The sequence below is a fragment of the Xenopus tropicalis genome, chromosome 2, assembly GCF_000004195.4.
Source record: "Xenopus tropicalis strain Nigerian chromosome 2, UCB_Xtro_10.0, whole genome shotgun sequence".
NCBI classification, from domain to species: Eukaryota; Metazoa; Chordata; class Amphibia; order Anura; family Pipidae; genus Xenopus; species Xenopus tropicalis.
The window spans coordinates 144936654-144955536 of record NC_030678.2 but is presented as its reverse complement, the minus strand read 5'-3'; the positions used below and the strand labels follow the sequence as shown (position 1 = coordinate 144955536).

At 41.3% G+C, this 18883-nt stretch overlaps 1 protein-coding gene across 1 annotated transcript in view; it reads left to right on the top strand.

Moving 5' to 3' along the window:
* nckap1l (NCK-associated protein 1-like) overlaps positions 1–14630 on the top strand; it is a 96397-nt gene extending 81767 nt beyond the window's left edge. Inside the window, exon 31 of the mRNA XM_002935658.5 lies at positions 13664–14630. Coding sequence (XP_002935704.2) covers positions 13664–13777 — 114 coding nt within the window. The 3' untranslated portion in view covers positions 13778–14630. The remainder of the gene's footprint in view (positions 1–13663) is intronic.
* The last annotated feature ends 4253 nt before the right edge of the window (positions 14631–18883 follow it).

The window sequence follows — 18883 nt, the reverse complement described above, 5'->3', positions numbered from 1 at the left end:
ATAGCTGATATCTTCTCTCACAAGATGAGAGGGAAGCAATGTATGTTTTACAGCACTCTCGTGAGTTACAAAAAGTACCTTTGCTGCATGGATTTATGGGAAACAACATTTGTGCAATAGGATGTCATCTAAGGGTGACTATTGATTTGCATTTACTAGAAGTGCGCTCTCTTACCCCAAGTCTGCATATTTATACAGGTATGGCACCTGTTATCTGCATAGGTGGATTTTAATGAAGGCTTAGGGAGGCTTAAGTCCTACGTAAATTTACTTTAACTTGTTTGCAATATAATGCTGTACAAGTTTCTAACTGAAAACGGAACGTGAGGGAGGTTGCAGGTTGAGATCAGACATCAGCGTATCACTAGCAGGGCTGTGTGGGGAAAGGAGGGTTGTGATGAGAAGGGGTGCAAGTATAATAATAATCCAGCCTTAATGTATGCCACCTCTCAGGCTAAGTACAATCTTCCTTAGTTTCTGCTCATAGCCTGCTACTCTTCCCTGCCTTCCTTCCCAGTGTAACATTAGCCCATCCAGCAGGGGGAGTAGCTACACAGAGCTGAAATTACTGAGGGAAAGCAATGCAGAGAGCTGGAGAAGGTGCTGCTTTACCTCATTAGTAAGATAAGCTCACATATATTCCTTTATATATCATTTATTTGTATAGTCTTCTACTATATTGGGACTGTAGGAGTGCTGGCAAATTTTACATAGCTGTAATACAGTGCTGTCCAACTGGCGGCCCGCGACCCCCCTCTGTGTGGCCCCCCACCTGTCTGGCTGCTTTGATGGCTTACTCTTGTGTAAGCTTTAAATGGTATCAGTACTGTGATTCACTGCCCCCCCTGCATGGCTCTCACCTCAGATTCAGGCTGTAATCCCCCTGTATTGTTTAAATATGTAATCCCCTGTGTTGTTCACACCTTTTAGTTTCTGCATTGTTCACCCCCTGCAGTGTTCACACCTCAGGCTCAGGCTGTAATCACCCACATTGTTCCCCTGTTCACACCTCAGGAGCAGTAGAAACCCACAAATAATCCCTGCACACTACAAAAAGAACATATACTGAGGTGGTACTGCAATTAAAAAGTTTTTTTAATATATAGTTATCGTGCAGACTGTAGGAGCAGTGCCAGCATTGTGTCACTGTAGGCTGCCTGTGTGTGCCATACACACAGGCATCATAGGGCAAGCAGAGTATGGCACACACAGGCAGGGTAGGGAAGGCAGAGTATGGCACACACAGGCAGAGTATGGCACACACAGGCAGAGTATGGCACACACAGGCAGAGTATGGCACAAACCAGCCAAGAATGGCAAACACAGTGAAAGTATGGCACACGCAGGCAGGGTAGGGAAGGCAGAGTATGGAACACACAGGCAGGGTAGGGCAGGCAGAGTATGGCACACACAGGCCAAGTATGGCACAAACCAGCCAAGTATGGCACACAGGCAGGCAGAGTATGGCAGGTTTTTGCTGTACTACAACCATTAATATGGGTATGGTCAAGTGATAACATGGGTGTGGTTTCAAGTGGGTGCGGTTTCAAAAAGGGGAGTGGTCAAAACTGGCTTCCATTATCGGCCCTCCACCACGCAGGTCGGAAAAATTCCGGCCCTCGGTACAACAGAAGTTGGACAGCACTGCTGTAATAGATCTAATGTTCAGCTCATATAAATTAGAGGTACGCCCAAGAGTTAAGTCTGAGGTGGAAACTGATTCTTTTGGGGCTATCTAGATTAATCTTTCTAGGAAATGATAGGAAGTGCTAGAAATATGAACTCTGTTAAAGGAGAAGGAAAGGCTAATAAAGAGTTAATCTCAAGCTGCAGGTATAACTTCAGTTGTCTCAATAGTGCCCTTAAGTCTCCCCATATTTCACCTGTTCAGATGATCTGAAGCCAAACAGGAAGAAAAAAGGCTGGGCTGTGTAAAGAAAGCTCCCATAATGCCTCACTCCTGCACCGAGCCCCAGACCAAGTGAACATGCTCAGTTAGTTAGACTATGGGGCACACTTACTTATCCATGAATGCTCCAAGCGTTCCTGCTGTCCAATCGTATTTTCCACGACTTTTTCGTACCTTGCACGACTTTTTCGACGCTTGCGCGACTTTTCCGTATTTTTAGCGCGAAAAAATCGGATTGGTTTTGCCGCTGTTTACAATCATTCGGTACAAAAATTTTGTGACTTTCGGATCGCCAATACGATATTATTGTGATTTATACGATTTTTTCGGAAGCATTTTCGTGATATTTGCGATCTTCAGAAATTTTTATTTCCAATCCGAATTTTTCCCATTTGGGATTGAAACTCGTGTTTTGATAAATCTGCCCCTATGAGTCAGCTTCCTGGTGATTGGCTCAGATCCACATTCCTAAAGCTGGCCATACACACACCTATAATATCGTACGAAACCTGTGTGTGGCCACCTTTAGGGGGGGGGAGCGAGTTCTTAACATTCTTGAGGGAGGGGGGAGCAGCAGAGAGGAGAGGGGAGAGAGCTGCGTGTCTCTGTCACAGGAATTACAGACACAACAAATCTTTTGACAGAGAAGTCAGTGCAGCGTTTCTGTGATTGCTTATGGCCGTATTTACATAGACCTTTCTGATAAAGCTTACTTGGTTTTTACCTTTCTTTCTCCTTTAAGGCTTATGGGAGAAATGTTGAGCTGGAATTGGTTATTGTGGGGGGTTAAGTTTTGGAACTGGAGATATTAAGCTGATAATGGCTGGACTGGCTGGGAGCTGACAGAAAAATGCAAGAGACAATCTGTAGAACTGAAAAATGAATGCTGGGAGTTGATTGTAAGGCAGCTGTTGGTTTAGAATTAATCTCATATTAAGTGTTCTTAGAGAGACAGCGTTATGGAACTGAATAGAGTTAAAAAAAAAAATTCAGCTGTAAAGGACCAATGCCACCATTATTTTCATTTATTAACCCCACCCTCTCTCCTGTCCCCATATATCCCTCATGTAATGCCGGTCATAACAGGCTTTTCACCCATATGCCATTCCCCATGTGTCACTCACTGCCACACTCACTGCCCAGTGCCATCCTTGTGTTCATGGGGGAACCCAAATAAATCACTTGTATGGGGCCCCAAAGTTTCTGATGGCAGCCCTGATAAAAGTCTCTTATGTTCTGGCACTTCCCACTGATTGGCAGCTCTGTTCCTGTTTGCCCATCCTGCTTCTAAACTATCTACCAATATGTCTGTCAATATACACATTTATAAAGCAGAAAACATACATGATATAAGAGTGGCCAGCCAGCCTTGTATGGAAAGTCTCTCATATAACCCACATAGGGCTTTATTGGGTCCAGCTGGAATAGCCATACAGGCACCTGCTTTCAGGTCAAACACTTTTCAAATCGATGTTGTGCCTATTTTTATGTTATGAATAGTGCAGCACAGTTTGCAGATTCATTCTCTCTGCTTATGTAACAGTCCCCCTACTCATACAGGTCTTGGTGCAGCCGGCTTTAACCCTGCATGTTTCCTTCACACAGTTAGGGCGCACCAACTGTCATATCTAAGACAACAGAACGAAAAGATCCTCCTACAAGTGGGAGGACTCAGATAGCCTAGTGGTTAGGGAATCGGCCTTCAGTGGGGTGACCCGCTGCGACTCGGGTTCGATTCCACCCTAGGTGCACCTTGTGACCTTGGACAAGTCACTTAACTCACATACCCATGTCCCGGCCAGCAAGCTGCGCGGGCAGCTTGAGAGCCGTTTTTACTTTTTCAGTGGCTACATTTACCTTTCCCCACCAATCCTCTAATGATTTTATAATACCAGCTATGAAATTGCCTGTCTTAATTATGGCTGATTGTCCCTGTCACAGTTAGTGAAACTGAGTTCTATGGCAGCTGAAAGCAACTGACACAGGAAAAATCAGTTCTTTCCACTGACAATAAGAAGTCAATTGATACACATCCCTGATGCTTGTGATATAACTATGAGAGCCCACTAGATATCAGACCGATGCCAATGGCAGTAAGAGACTGAAAGCAGTTGCAGATCAGCAATAGCTGGATATTCTGAAGACAGGGGCGCTGCTGCCATAAGCCTGCAAGTTACTATGGGCGGCAAAAAGCCACTCCTGGCAGCTTTAAGAACTGAAATTCTGATTTTTAATCGGATTTTCAACTCTGTACTAGCAATGTGGCCCCCTCTTCACACCTCTGCGAGGGAGGCGGCACCTGAAAGTCTGCCTCAGGGCAGCATAGACCCCAGAAACGCCCCTGTCTGAAGATGATTAGTCTTTTTTATGATTAATCTTTCTAGGAAATGATAGGAATTGATCAAGGATTTGGGGTGCTAGAAATATGAACTCAGAATTAATCTCATATTAAGTGTTCATAGAGAGACAGCGTTATGGAACTGAACAGAGTAAAAAAAAAAAATTCAGCTGTAAAGGAGCAATGCCAACAGAACACGAATGTGTTTCTTTTCTGTTACCCTAACTGCTCCAAACTGCATTTTTACTTCAGTATTTTAAAGTTGTCAAAACTTTTAAAAAATTGTTCAAGTGTTTTTCCCTGCGTTTCCCTGTGCTGGATCTTTCATGTGTTTCAGCACAGGAAGAGATGCAGGCCTATATATCCTATTAGGCTGTACTCTGTGTGGCACAGGGAAGCTCCTAACACAGCAAGTTGCATTCCACCTGCATTCCACGCTTGCCTGTGCCACAGTGACTACAGTCATATAGGAAATACAGGCCTGCGTTTCTTTTTGTGTTCCCCTGCGCTGAAACACACGCAAGATCCAGCGCAGGAAAACGCATGTAAAAAATGCTTGTCTGTATGAGTGGGGTAACTCATTGCCTATAGATACGCAACATTGTTAGCCCCACAAACAAAAAAAATCTGGAATGCTTAGGTCCTGGGGTGTTTTAAATAAGGTGTCTTTCTGTAATTTGGATCACCACACCTTAGGTCTACTATAAAACCTTTTAAACATAAATCAACCCAATAGAATTGATTTGCCATAAGAATTAATGATATCATAGTTGGGGTCAAGTTTTTTTATTACAGAGAAAAAGGAAATCTTTTTTAAAAATCTGAATAATTTAAATAAAAAGGAGTCTGTGGCAGATGGCCTTCCCGTAATTCAGAGCTTTCTAGATAATGGGTTTCTGTATAACAGATCCTATATCTGTATAGTAAGTCAGACTGAAAAAGACAGCTCAGATTCACTTAACAGAACAACCTGCCAATAGAGACAGAGAAAGGGAACCAGAACCCACCTATAATAGTGGGACCCCTTCTAAGCAAGTCAGTCTACTAGGAGAGGAAACCTGTGCCAGGCATTTCAGCCCATTACTCCAGAATGATCATTGAATTGAAATTCTCCAGGGATCACTGACTTAGAATTATGTAAGAAATCATAACCGTATATCGTGTTTCTCATCAAAAAGACATTAAGCCCATTTTTTAACCCTCATAATAAATAAAATGTAAAATGTATCAAATTATTTTGTACAGTACTACCTAAATGTATTATTAACTGAGCAGACTTTATCGATGCTGCCTTGGCACAAAAGGCATGACAATCTTTTCAGTAGAACAATGAATATAGTGAAATGTGCCAGATGCTTTTATAGTCTGCTCTATCTGTTCCATTACAGAGTCAACTTTTTCCAGTTTTTCCTTTGTAAATGTGCGTGGCTTGGAAACCGCAGACTTTCTCTGCTTCTTTATTGGTTTCCTTAATATTTTTTTGGCCTTATCCCCCCCTCCCCACACTTGTCCCTAAGGCCTTCTCACCATCTTTCATGCTTTTTCTCTCATCTCCACACAAGCCAGATTTATATTCGGGAAATGCACCCAGATTTACCAGCAAAAGCAATTTAAATGCAAATATTTCCAGAGGGCCGGAGCTTCTAATGAGAGTGGACAGCGCTGATACAGAAGGAGGGCGTACAAGTTAGGAACTAATGTGTCAGCCCCCACAGTCATGCTTTGGAGATTTGTACCAGGCAAAAAGGTCCTTAATCTTCACTGCCAGAGGGCTTAAACATATTCCAGAGCAATGGGCCATCAATACATTCCATTATTATGAAAAGGGTTTGATAAAGAGTATGCCAAATACCTAATAAATGTATGTGGATTAGCACAAGTGCTCATCAGATGCAGTGTGATGGAAAATATTAACCTTTTTTCTGCCAAAGGGACTGTTTACCCATCTTTTAGCAGTTTCTTGATGGAAACCAGTTCATGGCATCAGCAGGTAAAGCTGTGTTGATGTTGTTGTTGATACATATGGCATCAAAATAGATATAATAACCTATATATCAGTAACATTTTTGTTTAATTTTCTGTATCTTAGAGAGTAAGATATGCACTCAGGTACATGGAAGTGTAAGAACTGTAATGCAAAGGAGAACCTATTAATAAAATGCTAAGCAAAATAATTCATATGCAAATAATTCATGTATTTATTTAGTGTATTAATTAATTAGTGAGGAAATAAATACATATATCAGGCCCCTTGCATTTGTTGGTGGATATTGTCTGCGTGTGCCTGCACCCAGGCAGATTCAGTGCTTCCGGGTGCATTGAGCCTGTGTTTATTTTTTCCATAAAAGATGGCAACCGTATATAATACCAATAATCTTCAAATAGACAGAACCGTATAGAACATAAACTAATTTCTGATGAGGGCGCCCATAGGCTGCACCCATTCTCCGCCTCCGCAGGATCGGGCACATGCGCATCCTTGTAGCTCACATACAGAGCACTGGGAAGAAGATGCACTGAAGTTTTCTGCACGTCCTGTCCCCACTGCTCCGTATGTGAGCACTGAGCAACATTTACATGCGGCTGGGCGGCATGAAGCCCCTATATTTTTGCCGCCTTAGGCCTGAGCCTTTGGGCCTTGCCACAAATCCGGGCCTGTGAACAGGGCTTTATGTCTTGGACGACAGCAACATTTCAGGCTCACATTAGCCTTTCCATCAGCTGGAGGAAGGCTTTTTAAATGTATGTAGGGACCCCAAAGAATTGGGCCCCTCCAGGATTAGTTCCCTTTTAGACAGGCACCATGAGGGTGGCCTTATGAGATTTGGACACCTAAAGGTGGTCCTGGGTGTTTATGTGTGAAAAGGGAGTTTCCCTGCAAGTTAACAGCCACCACTAGATGTCGCTGTGCTAAAAGTATAAAAGGGAATGACTCCCAGTTTCAGCAGGTCTTCGTCCTGGGACTGCTTCTTGTAAAGAAGCGTATAACAGGCTTGTGTTCTAGTACAGGAGGTACTGTAACAGGTCACTCTAGGAGTGACAGGCAGGCTAGAGAGAACGGGCAGTGATAGCCCCAACAGGAGAGAGAGGGGTTAAGGCCCCCCAGCACTCATGGCTGGAGTTAAGGACCTGTAGTGTGTAGTAAGAGGAGCCAAGTCAGCACCTGGGAGTGTTCCCAGTGAAGGGGCCCTACGCGTGGACCGGGGTGAGTTCCTAGGTGGAAGCATCCGGCGGGAGTACCAGGGGTAGCCCAAAGAGAGAGTGTGTGACTTGAGCCGTCTGTGTGACATCCTCTGAAGTTTTCTGCCTGCATCAATAAACAAGTTCATCTGGTTCACCATTTTAACCAGTGTCTTGGTGGTTCATATACTGAGGATCCTCAACTGCCTGGTAAGCAGCTACCCCAAGGGAGGGGCAAGGTACCGGGAGTTGCTGGGAGTCCGGGTCCAAGGAGGACCTCATAGAGTTTTCCCAGGGAGGAGACATATAGTTCTACCTATACCTACCCAGGGTGGAGGCACGCCATTCATTTATATTACACCTGTCCCCCATAATAAGCGGGGGCTCAGGGCTCCTGTAGCGCCACACGCAGGTGATTGCGTGTTAAAAGTACAACCGTAGCCAAAATAGGGTTACATGTATATCATCTATGGTACTTTCTATTGGAAGATTATCATACTTCCCAACATTTGAGAATGAAAAAGATGGACAAAATGTTCTGCTGTGTACAGCACGGCGGAATTTTCTTTGGCCACTCATTGTTTCCCTGGAGGTTAGGAAACCAGGGCCAATGCTTACAGCTACAGAGAAAACAAATAAAAACTAATATAGTGTAGTACCCCAAGCACCGCCCCCCTTGACCCGCACCCCCCCTCCCATCATGTGCGTATGCGCATCCTTACAACTCACATACGGAGCAATGCTGAGAGGACGTGCTGAAGTTTTCTGCGTGTCCCTACATTTTTGCCGCCCTAGGCTCGGGCCTCTATGGCCTCACCACATATCCAGGCCTGCAACTACCCCTTCTCAAACAATCTCCAAAAAGTCACCAACTGCTCGATAACATCCACTTGTAGGTACTTACAGTTGCACATCTCTCCTCGCACATTGCCATCAATTTTATCACACCTGTAAATAACAAGGCTTGTGGCCTAGAGATTCCTGCTGCAGTGAGATATTTCTACCCACACAAAGATAAGGTTAACACATTAAATGAGCACTGAACTAAATCAAATATATGGAACATTTCTTTCTTGTGTGTACCTTAGGCGCTGCTAGGAGACTGCAGAGAGAATGTACTATACAGAGGAAAAACAAATTATTTTATATATTTTTATAATATTTTATTAAATACATATTCACATACCATATTTAGGAAGGCTGAACTCCTGCAAAATCCTGCAGGTAAGAAACAATCCCAGCCGCTGAACATTTGCAGGTTAAAATCATTGTTTCTGAGCTTTTGATGGCAGTGTCCTTTCTCTCCACCCTAACTTGATTTTCCTGTTGCTAAAAGCTCAGTCAGGCCATTTGGCAGATGGGCATTCCTAATTGCTGCTACAGGTTGGAAACAGTCTGATAAATCTACAGACAATAAAAATTATTTAGTGAGAAGAAAAACTCCTTGTGAATTTGCTCTGCTTAGAAAATGAAGTCATTGGGCAGAGAAGAGTCCCATGACATTACTCTCAGGTAACTCATTTTCACACAACTGTTGCCAGCTGGCCAAAACTAACAGCATTAACATCAGGTGGCACTGTTCTTTTAAATTCATTATATTAGCAGTTTAGAAACTGCTATTAAAGGGGAACTCCACCCAAACACAACTTAAAGGAGAAGTAAAGTCATTTTGGTATTTTACTACCAATAGATTTGCCACATTAGTGCCACCTAGAACACATATTTATTATGCAGAAAGCTTTACCATATCTGAGCCCTAGAAGCTCCTCCATTTGTTAAGATAGTAGCTGCCATTTTAGCTTGGTCTTCCTAGCTTCCTGCTATAGCTCTAGCGGTTGGTAGCTCAGATTATACACTCTGAAAGAGAAGAATGTTTATTCATACTTTTTGATGGAACAGATTACAGTTATTGGTATATTAGGGTTTCTGTGTTGTGTGGGGCTCTTTAACAAATTTTGGTTTGGAAGCTGGAGTTCCCCTTTAAAATACATTACAGTATATAAAGACATTCAAAAGATTTACACGATCAGCATGATAGATTCACTTTTAAATGAATTAAGATTTTAAAAACCCTTTATTTGCTGTTTTTGTGCATTGCAGAATGGAGCATTTTAGCCATACAGAACATTCCGTGTTATCACCTGTCAGGCTGGGTTTTCTCCCACAGGGCAGCAAGGTGGGTGGGCAGCAAAGGGGGCAGCTTCAGAGCGCCCTATTCAGGGATCCGAGCCTGCAAGCAAGCGCTGGCTCCTGGTGAATCTGTGTTGAGTGAATGTGTCCATTAGATTGTAAGCTCCATTGGGGCAACAAGTGATATGAGTGATGCATAATCTCTGAAAAGTGCTGTGAAATGTGTCAACGCTGTATAAATAGTAAAAGTAAAGAGTAAGAGTAAAAGTGTGTCGGCTGCAGCAAAGCAGAATGATAATTCTGCGCACAAAATTTCAAGGGAAACATTTATTATGGGGCTCTTTGTGTATTTATCAATGGGTGAATGTAAGAGTTCACTATTTGATAAATACAGTTTTTATGTATTAAGCTCTAAACTCACCTAAGTGGTGCTTATACTTCACCAAAATCAAACCTCCCTTCGATAGGTTAGTGACCCCCCCCCAAAAAAAATGTTATCTTTTCATAATTGTGGCTGAAATAATTGGGATAAGCACCTCTGCATGATGAGTTTTTAAACTGCTAATATACTAAATTGGAAACAACAGCACCACCTGCTGTTCTTTTCAGCTGACTGGCTACAGTCAACTCTAAAATAAATGTAATCATAAAAGGAGCATCTTGTGATTAAAACTGCTTAGAGAAAATCAGATGGCTCAGTTCTACTTCTAACTTCATTTTCTAAGCAGATTTTCTCACTAAATGAATTTTCAGCCCGCTGTAGCCAGGTTTAACAGCAGGTGGCGCTATTATTTCAAATTCATTATAATGGTTTAAGAACAGCTAATAACCTAAAAACAAGACACAATCATGAAAGGCAATCACAAGAGTGCTCTGGACAATTTTAAATTCATTTGTTTGAGGGTTTGCATTTCCTTTTAACAAAAGAATGTCAAGAGTGAAAAACACACTGTGTAAATGGGCTGATTTTTGTGGTCTTTTTGGCACATTACTTTCCCAAGTCCTAAATGAACATGCACAAAATGCATGAAAAGCCATGAAAGTGAGATGGGTGCTTTTGGGCGATTCCATTCAAATTAACAGAGCAGCGTTCAGAATCAGCCTGTGTGCAACGGCCTGGGGTTATTCCTCAGTTACCCACAAGGTGCTACCACTATAGTCAGTTACAAGGGTCTGTTACACATGCCCAATGTTCATGTTTATATCCTGTACAGAGAGAATCAGTGCTAAATAGCTGAGTATATTTGAAGTAATATAGGATTTCATGGAGGCAGAGTTATGGGCCCCTCTATTCCCCACCTGTCCTTATGTCAGGGCTCAGGGGTTTTGTCCAGTCACGGTCTCCTGCCTTGATTATTTGGCTGATTATAACTGTACCCTGAGAATATCTCTGGCTCTCATTCATAGTTAATATTATTTGTTCTCTGGCAAGACCTGTTAGGAGAAGCAGTAAAACAATACAATGCATGTTATTATAAGCCACTATGAAAACCTTGATGTGAAATGAAATAAGTACATTTTTTTTCTATCTGCTTGATTAGATTTGCCGAGGGAGCTGAGTTAGGCTGCTAATTCTGCGAGGGTTTTCTCATTCCACCCCTGTGCCTCGCTGTGCACTGTCTGTGAAAGAGGTAATGAAGTTTGGGCCTCATTATGAGCCGCTCAGCATTTATCACAGTGGGAATGAGAAGGACCAAAGCTGTCGAAATCAATAAACATATTTACAAACCTGGCTTCATTTGTCTACCACACATTATAAGCACTATTCCCTTTTAGCAATGAGACATCAACATACAGAGATGTTTCAAAATGGCACACAGCGGGGTTTGGGCATCAACAATAGCCTGTTCCGTTCTGCAGGTGTTTAAAATATTGTCAGCATTTACGGTATTCTACAAAATCCAATGTACTTATGTAGGTTTCTATGCTACAACCTAATATTTCTCTTTTTCCAATCAGCTCCAGATAACAGGGAGATTCCAAACTGAGGTCCTTTGCATTAATGGCGTATAGGACTGATATGGCATGCAAAGTGTGATTATATCTTACAGCAGTGCCATGAACCTTTACAGCTTAAGACATGATCAGCATTCAAGGCACGGAGCATGTTCTGGTAGCAGCACACGTAGAAACTGCTGTACATTAAGCTGAAGATTAAAGCTTTTTTGTTCCATGTGCTGTATTTGTATATTAAATAGGGACAACTGTCATTTTTTTTGCTCTTCTGCTGTGTAGATCAATATTTTCCCCCCAGTGTTAATAAAGCTTCTTGTTCAATAGAGGAAATCATTTACACAGTAAAGCTGTGAGTGAAGGCTGTTGAGGGTTCTGGCTATACAGTTTGTTTCTCATGATACAGTATAAAAGGCTCCATCTTATACACAGATACTAGTTCTTATGCCTGTGCCTTCTGCTGCAACACGAATTAGTATCTATTTATTATTCTATGTATTATTATTATCTCTTCCTTTCTTTATAGAGCACCAACATACAACATCATTAATTCATAGAAATATTTATATCAGTATAGCACTGCTTGTATACAGAGTATTTACATTTAAACAGGAGGAACTAACAGTGCAATATAATATATACAGTTTCAAAGAATATGCTTGCACACACAGGAGGGAAGAGGCAACTGCACTGCAGAGGGTATCATTAAACTATTCAGCAGTGTAACTACATGGTGCCAGCCCTCCCCCCCCCAAAATAAATATTTGAAACGACCCGGGAGACACAGCCACCCTAAACATCCCTTCCCCCCTTTACATTACTCACCCATCTGCCCTCTTACATCCCCTCTACCTGCCCACTCTTAGGTAGGAGAATGGCTGTGGAGGGGGGATATCTAACCAACTATAGAGGACAGACCCCACAGTTTGGGGTCATGGGGGTCTGCTTCCTTTATAGTTATGCCACTGATTTTTTTTATCTAGCTCTCATTACTTGTGTTTTGTAATCCAGAATGTAAGAACCCTGACATTGGGGGTTTAAATAGTTGCTGCAATCTGGGGTAAGGGGAGTATGATGTTAGCACAGTTACAAAGACCTGGAATATACCATAAAGTTATGGCCACGTTGCATATATGCAATCTGCATAGAGAAATCTGTGCCACGTCAGATACAGTGGAGAATTCTTTACAATATTACAGCAAACTGCAAATCACTCTACTAGAAAACCGTCTATGCACAGCGGGATCTGAATGAGGAAGCAGCACTCAGAGCCGTATTTATATATATAGGCATATGGGGACCTGTGCCTGGGGCTGCAGCTTTAGGGGGGCTGCCCTCAGGTGCCTATATAATCAATAACTTTAAAAATAAAAAAATACATAAAATAATAATAAATAAAAACCTCCCCAGCAGCCGCCAGACTATATCCGTCCTAATGATGAACATTCATGTTGCAGTGGGGTTTGCGTTGGACCATGCCCAGTCGCTAGAAATCAATTATTGCTTAGTTAATGCTCAGTGCCTCATTTTCTGCACAGGCATTTACACTGATTTCATTGGCAACTTCTGTTCAGTGATGTCAGTGCAACAAGCAATAATGCAGAAGGCTCAGCATTTGGATCCAATGAAAAATAAAAATATATTAGTATCACTAATCAGATACTATGCATTTAATACAAAAACAAATACTAGGGATGCACCTAATCCAAAATTTGTGGATCTGGAGAAATAGTAAATTGTTCACAATAGATTCAGAGAATATGAAACCAAATCCAAACCCTCATTTTCATAGGTAAGCTTAAAAAAGCCAATTTTCTCAATCACATGAACTTAAAGGTACTGATTGGGTTTGGTTGAACAGTTTGGATTTGGGTGAATCCTGCAAAAAGTAATCAGAATGGGCAGAAACACCGACTGAATCCTGATCTGGGGAATCCCTAATAAATGGGAATGTTAGGCTCTCATATTCATTTATTTGTGTAGAATAAGGACTAACAAAATGTGAATGTTTGAATATGGATTCCTGAAATGTAACAGTTCATATCTAGGTTATTCCTAATATCTGTATCCGCTGATGTCATGATCTCTTCCTCAAGCCAGAAAGCATGCTCTGGGTTATGTGGTTTCATCACTTTCATTTCTTTTCCTTTTAGATTGTAGAAGAGTCTTCATTCCTGACAGTGGACATGCTGGAATCCTGCTTCCCTTATGTTCTGCTCCGCAATGCCTACCATGAAGTCCACAGAGCTTTTCCTACTGTTACTTAGGCCTGAGAAAGCCAAGACTTGCCTGCCAGAGCAACTAGAACATGTTGGTGGTTTTGCCATCCACTCTATAATATAAAGATAAAAGTCATGGTAAAATAATTAAAATGGCCCAGGCACATTACATAATTCTGACATGGGAAAGTCTATTTATCAAAATTCAAATTTGTAACATTTTTGAATTTTTCAAATAAACTCGAAATTTTGCCAAACTCGAATGTTTGCTTAAAATTTAAATATAAAAAAATGATAAAACCATAACAGAGACCTTAAATGACACATTTTCAATGGGTCTACAAACCTCCAAAAATTTTGAAAATCTGGAATAAAATTTGACGTGGGGCCCCATTAACCCATTAACATTAACTCGCAAGATTTTAAATTCAAGTTTTTTGTGCTTAATAAATACCAAACATTCGAGTTTTTAAAACAATAAAAATTAAATTGCGGCTAAAATTCCAAATCATTAAACAATCACCTACGTAGTATGGCAGCTGCTACATAATCAGTAGAAGAAGAAGGGTAACAGAAAGAGGCACTAAATTAGTGCTTTCTTTCATCCTCTGACTTGCAATTGACAGAAGAAAATTAACTGCTGGTTGGTTGCTATTGGCAACTGCACTGGTGCAATTTAGTATCCGCGTTAGTAAATGTGCCGCTTTGATATAAAATCTCATATAAAACTTATGCAGAGTAAAATGTACTTTTTGCTATTAATTAAATACTGGTCCCTGATCAGTAATGATGATCACACACATATATAACATATCACTCTCATTTGTGGCTAATTATATTTTCCTAAAGACAAAATTAATGAACTGTGCTACACAACATTATTAAAATGCAGAAAACATAATTGTATTCTAGTATTTCCTTTTTGGCCTGGATGTCTGATTTCCACTTCAGCTGAGTAATATTTTAAGTCGTAGAACTGTTGCTTCTGGAAGACATTTAAAAGATCATATATATTAACCCTCAAAACAGCCTATTTATCAAAGGTAAGAATAGAATTCTATAGAAACTGCTGGATATGGGAATTACAAAAAAACATTTTTAGTCTCCTGATTCACAAATTCTTGTGGGAAGATGATGCGACGGGGCCATTCATGCTCCCGGACCCCCTGCAGTTCCTGGGCCTGCTATCTGATTTTACATTCCTGCTTAAAAAGCAAGATAAGTGATATTTCATTTTTTTGCTGGATGAATTTTACGGAGAATTTATATTTTATGCCTTTGTTAAACCCAACTTGGAGACTTGAAAGAGTTGGCACACTGCTGCTATGCTCAAAGTGCAGTCTATTCAAAGAACGGGTGCTAAAATGATATAGTAGCTCAGGGTATGAATGGCACGCAAGACTTTTTAATGCACATCATATGCATAGAACACAAATGTGGTTTCTTTGGTGGTACATATGCCAATCTTTATTTTCCTTTATTAAGTAAGCTCTGAAACACAATCTAGAGCAGGGGTGGGCAAACTACGGCCCGCGGGCCACATCTGGCCCGTCAGCCCTTTCAATCTGGCCTGCCGTCTCCGGCCCCCTTAAAAGAATGACGGGCCCTGATTGGTTGCGCCCCGTGCGTGCGCACAGCGTCAGCACGCACGGGGCGCAACCATATAAAAGAATGCACTGGTGAGCCGGGGAACAGAAGGACGGGACGGAGGAAGCAGCGGGTCGCTGGGGGGGGAGCTGAGAGGCCCCATAATTTTTGATGGCAGCCCCGGGCGTAACGCTGTCCCGGCCCTGTCCGTTAGTTAATGTGGCCCCTGAGCGAAAAAGTTTGCCCACCCCTGATCTAGAGGTTAAGTAGTATTGCCATCACTTTCACCACACCAGCATTCATTGATCTACAACGTGTGGTCCTCTTTAAACCACAACATAGCTTATAAATGAACCTTTTAGGGTAGAGATGGGTATGCTCGCACATTAAAAAATCAGATGTGCCTGAAAAAAAGCTTCCTTAAACATCTGTAAGTATCCATCTGCTACCCAACAAGGTGCATATGTAACGTATGTCGGTTTAAAGGGGAACACACCTCGTAGATTTATTAATGTTGGTGTGGTGAAAGTGATGGTAATACATTTATAACTATCCCTGTAATTGTGCAACACTACAAAGGCTATACAAAAAAAGCTGAAAAACTGCTGCACTACATTATATATATATATTTTTTCCTTTTGTTTGTCTTCTCCTGGGCCATTGGAGTGCTGGCTCTCTTTGAATTTTGAAGATTTTGGAGCCAATGGAGCAAGTTTGCTATACCACCCTGGAACATTGGCCTATGCCGGAATCTATTCACCTGCTAATAGAACACAAAAAGATCCAAATATTTTTAGATGATCTCCAAATCCAAATATGCAGACTAGAGTTCTATTGGTTGTAAGGGTTGTAGCCCTGTCACAATAAAAATGTAGTCAATACTAAGTTAATGGAATACTGTCAGGGGAAAACATGTTTTTTCAAAAGCATCAGTTAATAGAGCTTCTCCAGCAGAATCCTGCATTGAAATCTGTTTTTCAACAGATTTTTTTAGATTTAATTTTGACATTTCACATGGTGCTAGCCATATTCTTTATTTCCCAGGGTGCTACAGCCATGTGACCTTTGCTCACACTTTGTCACACTTTACTGCTGAGCTGCAAGTTGGAGTGATATCCCCCCCCCCAGCAGCCGATCAGCAGAACAATGGGAAGGGAGCAAGATAGCAGCTCCCAGTAGGTATCAGAATAGCACTCAATAGTAAGAAATCCAAGTCTGGCTTGGGACTCCTCCAGTTACATGGGAGTAGGAGAAACAATAGGTTACCTGAAAGCAGTTCTAATGTGTAGCGCTGGCTCCTTCTGAAAGCTCAGACTCAGGCACAATGCACTGAGATGGCTGCCTACACACCAATATTAAAATTAAAATACATTTGTTGTTTCAAGGATATCATTTTCATATCAATAATATGAATTATTTATTATTAAACAGTGTAATTTAGAAATAAAAAGTATACCATAAAAATCATGACAGAATCCTTTTAATACTGTCTAGCAGTCACTATAATTAGTCTGTTTTGCATAGAAGGAGAACTAAACCCCTCCAGAAAAATCCCCCTATCCACTGCCCACTCCCAACTGACCTATACAAGCAGAATATCACAGCAGAGTTAGCAGGCGCCATCTTCCGAAAAGATACTCTGGGATTACTCTGTGCCGCTGAACTGATCCAAAGCGAACACAAAGATTGTGAAGATGTTGCCTGTTAGCTCAGCTGCACTATTCTGCTTGTAGGGGTCAGCTTTACTATCAGACGCACTGTTCTCTGAAATAGACTCTGTGGACAGGAAGCAGGGAGTGGGCTCGGTGAGGGCCAAAGGATTTTTATGGCCCCCAGTCTGCTGAAAGGTTCCATACTGTATGACATCATCAGTTTAATTGAATCTGGCATTAAAAATTGATTGGCCCAGCACATGTAAAATGCTAGACAGCATTGGCAACCTAGAAATATAATGGTCTTAACTACCAATTAGAGGCAGGTAAGCTGTTAGGAAACATTACATTGTTGAAGGACCGTGCTTTAGTGATTATTGATAGAGATGTAACGAACTGTTTGCCAGCGAACTAATTTGCGCGAACATCGGGTGTTCGCTGGTTCGCAAGTTCTCAAATTTTTCGCGATGTTCGCAAATTGGGTTCGCCTTAGGCGTTTTTCCGCTGCGTTTTTTCTCGGCCTAAAAACGCCGCACAAGCCACACATGGCGTTTTTCAGCCTAGTACTGGTGACATAAACAAATCCCGTTTCCATGGTGATAATAGTGCGAAATAGCAAAAAACGCCGCTTATTTCCGCTAGGTCTGCCAGCTGCCTTTGCGTATACATAGGAATAGCTTGCGTTTTTACCCAACGCTGTGTCAACAATGTATTTTTCAGAGAAATTTTTGCCCTTGATCCCCCTCCTGCATGCCACTGTCCAAGTTCGCCTTCCCATTGAAGTCTATGGGGTTCGCAAAGTTCGCGAACTTTCGCACTTTTTGGCGTAAGTTCGCAAACGGGTTTGTGAACTTTTTTTTTGAGGTTCGCTACATCCCTAATTATTGACTCAACAATTTTTATCCATAATCAATTAAGTGGGATCTAACGATGCCAAACAAGTCAGGGCCACATAGGGGGTGATTTATCAACATTTGAATTCCATTTTTTTTCCACCATCCAAGTTTTTGTTGAGCCAAATATTCAAATTATGGTTTAAAAACCTGAATGTGCAAAACATTTACAAACTTGAACATAAAATTTTGGCATCTCAAAGCTTGCGAGTTTATGTTGAACGCAATTGGAGTTGTCCTAAATAAAATCAAGTTTTTCGATTTTGTAAACTCACAAATTCGAAGTATTCAAGTTATTTTATTTGAACGGGTTTTTCATAGCTGGATTTTTCAATAAATAAGCCAACATTAGAGTTTGTGAGATTATTCGTATTGGAAAAAACTCTTGTAAGGTTTGATATAATATCCGATATTCTCATATTCATATAATCATATATTCATATATGCATGTATTTTGATAACTTTGATACACTTTGATGCTTAGCATATCATACTCCATTTTAGAAATGTATCTCCATTTTGTAACAGCAACCAGCAAGGTTTGAACATCCCATAATAGTTGTTTTTCCCAAATAGTACCCTAGCACAGCTTGCACCTTACGAAATATAAGCCTTGAGAAACAACTTAATCTTATCTGTGCACTAACGCCTCTTCTACTCCTTGGGGCTGATTTACTAATCCACGAATCCGAATCCCAAATGGGAAAAAATCGGATTGAAAACGAACATTTTGCGACTTTTTCGTATTTTTTGCGATTTTTTCGTCACGGTCGCGACTTTTTCGCAGCCATTACGACTTGTGCGAATTGACGCGACTTTTGCATAGCCATTACGACTTTCGTGAATTGTCGCGACTTTTGCATAGCCATTATGACTTTCGTGAATTGTTGCGACTTTTGCATAGCCATTACGACTTTCGCGAATTGTCGCGACTTTTTCGCATTGAGCACTCGAAAGATTCGCGACAATTCGCGAAAAAGTCGCAAAATACCGATCATTACGAAAAAAACGCATTCGGACGC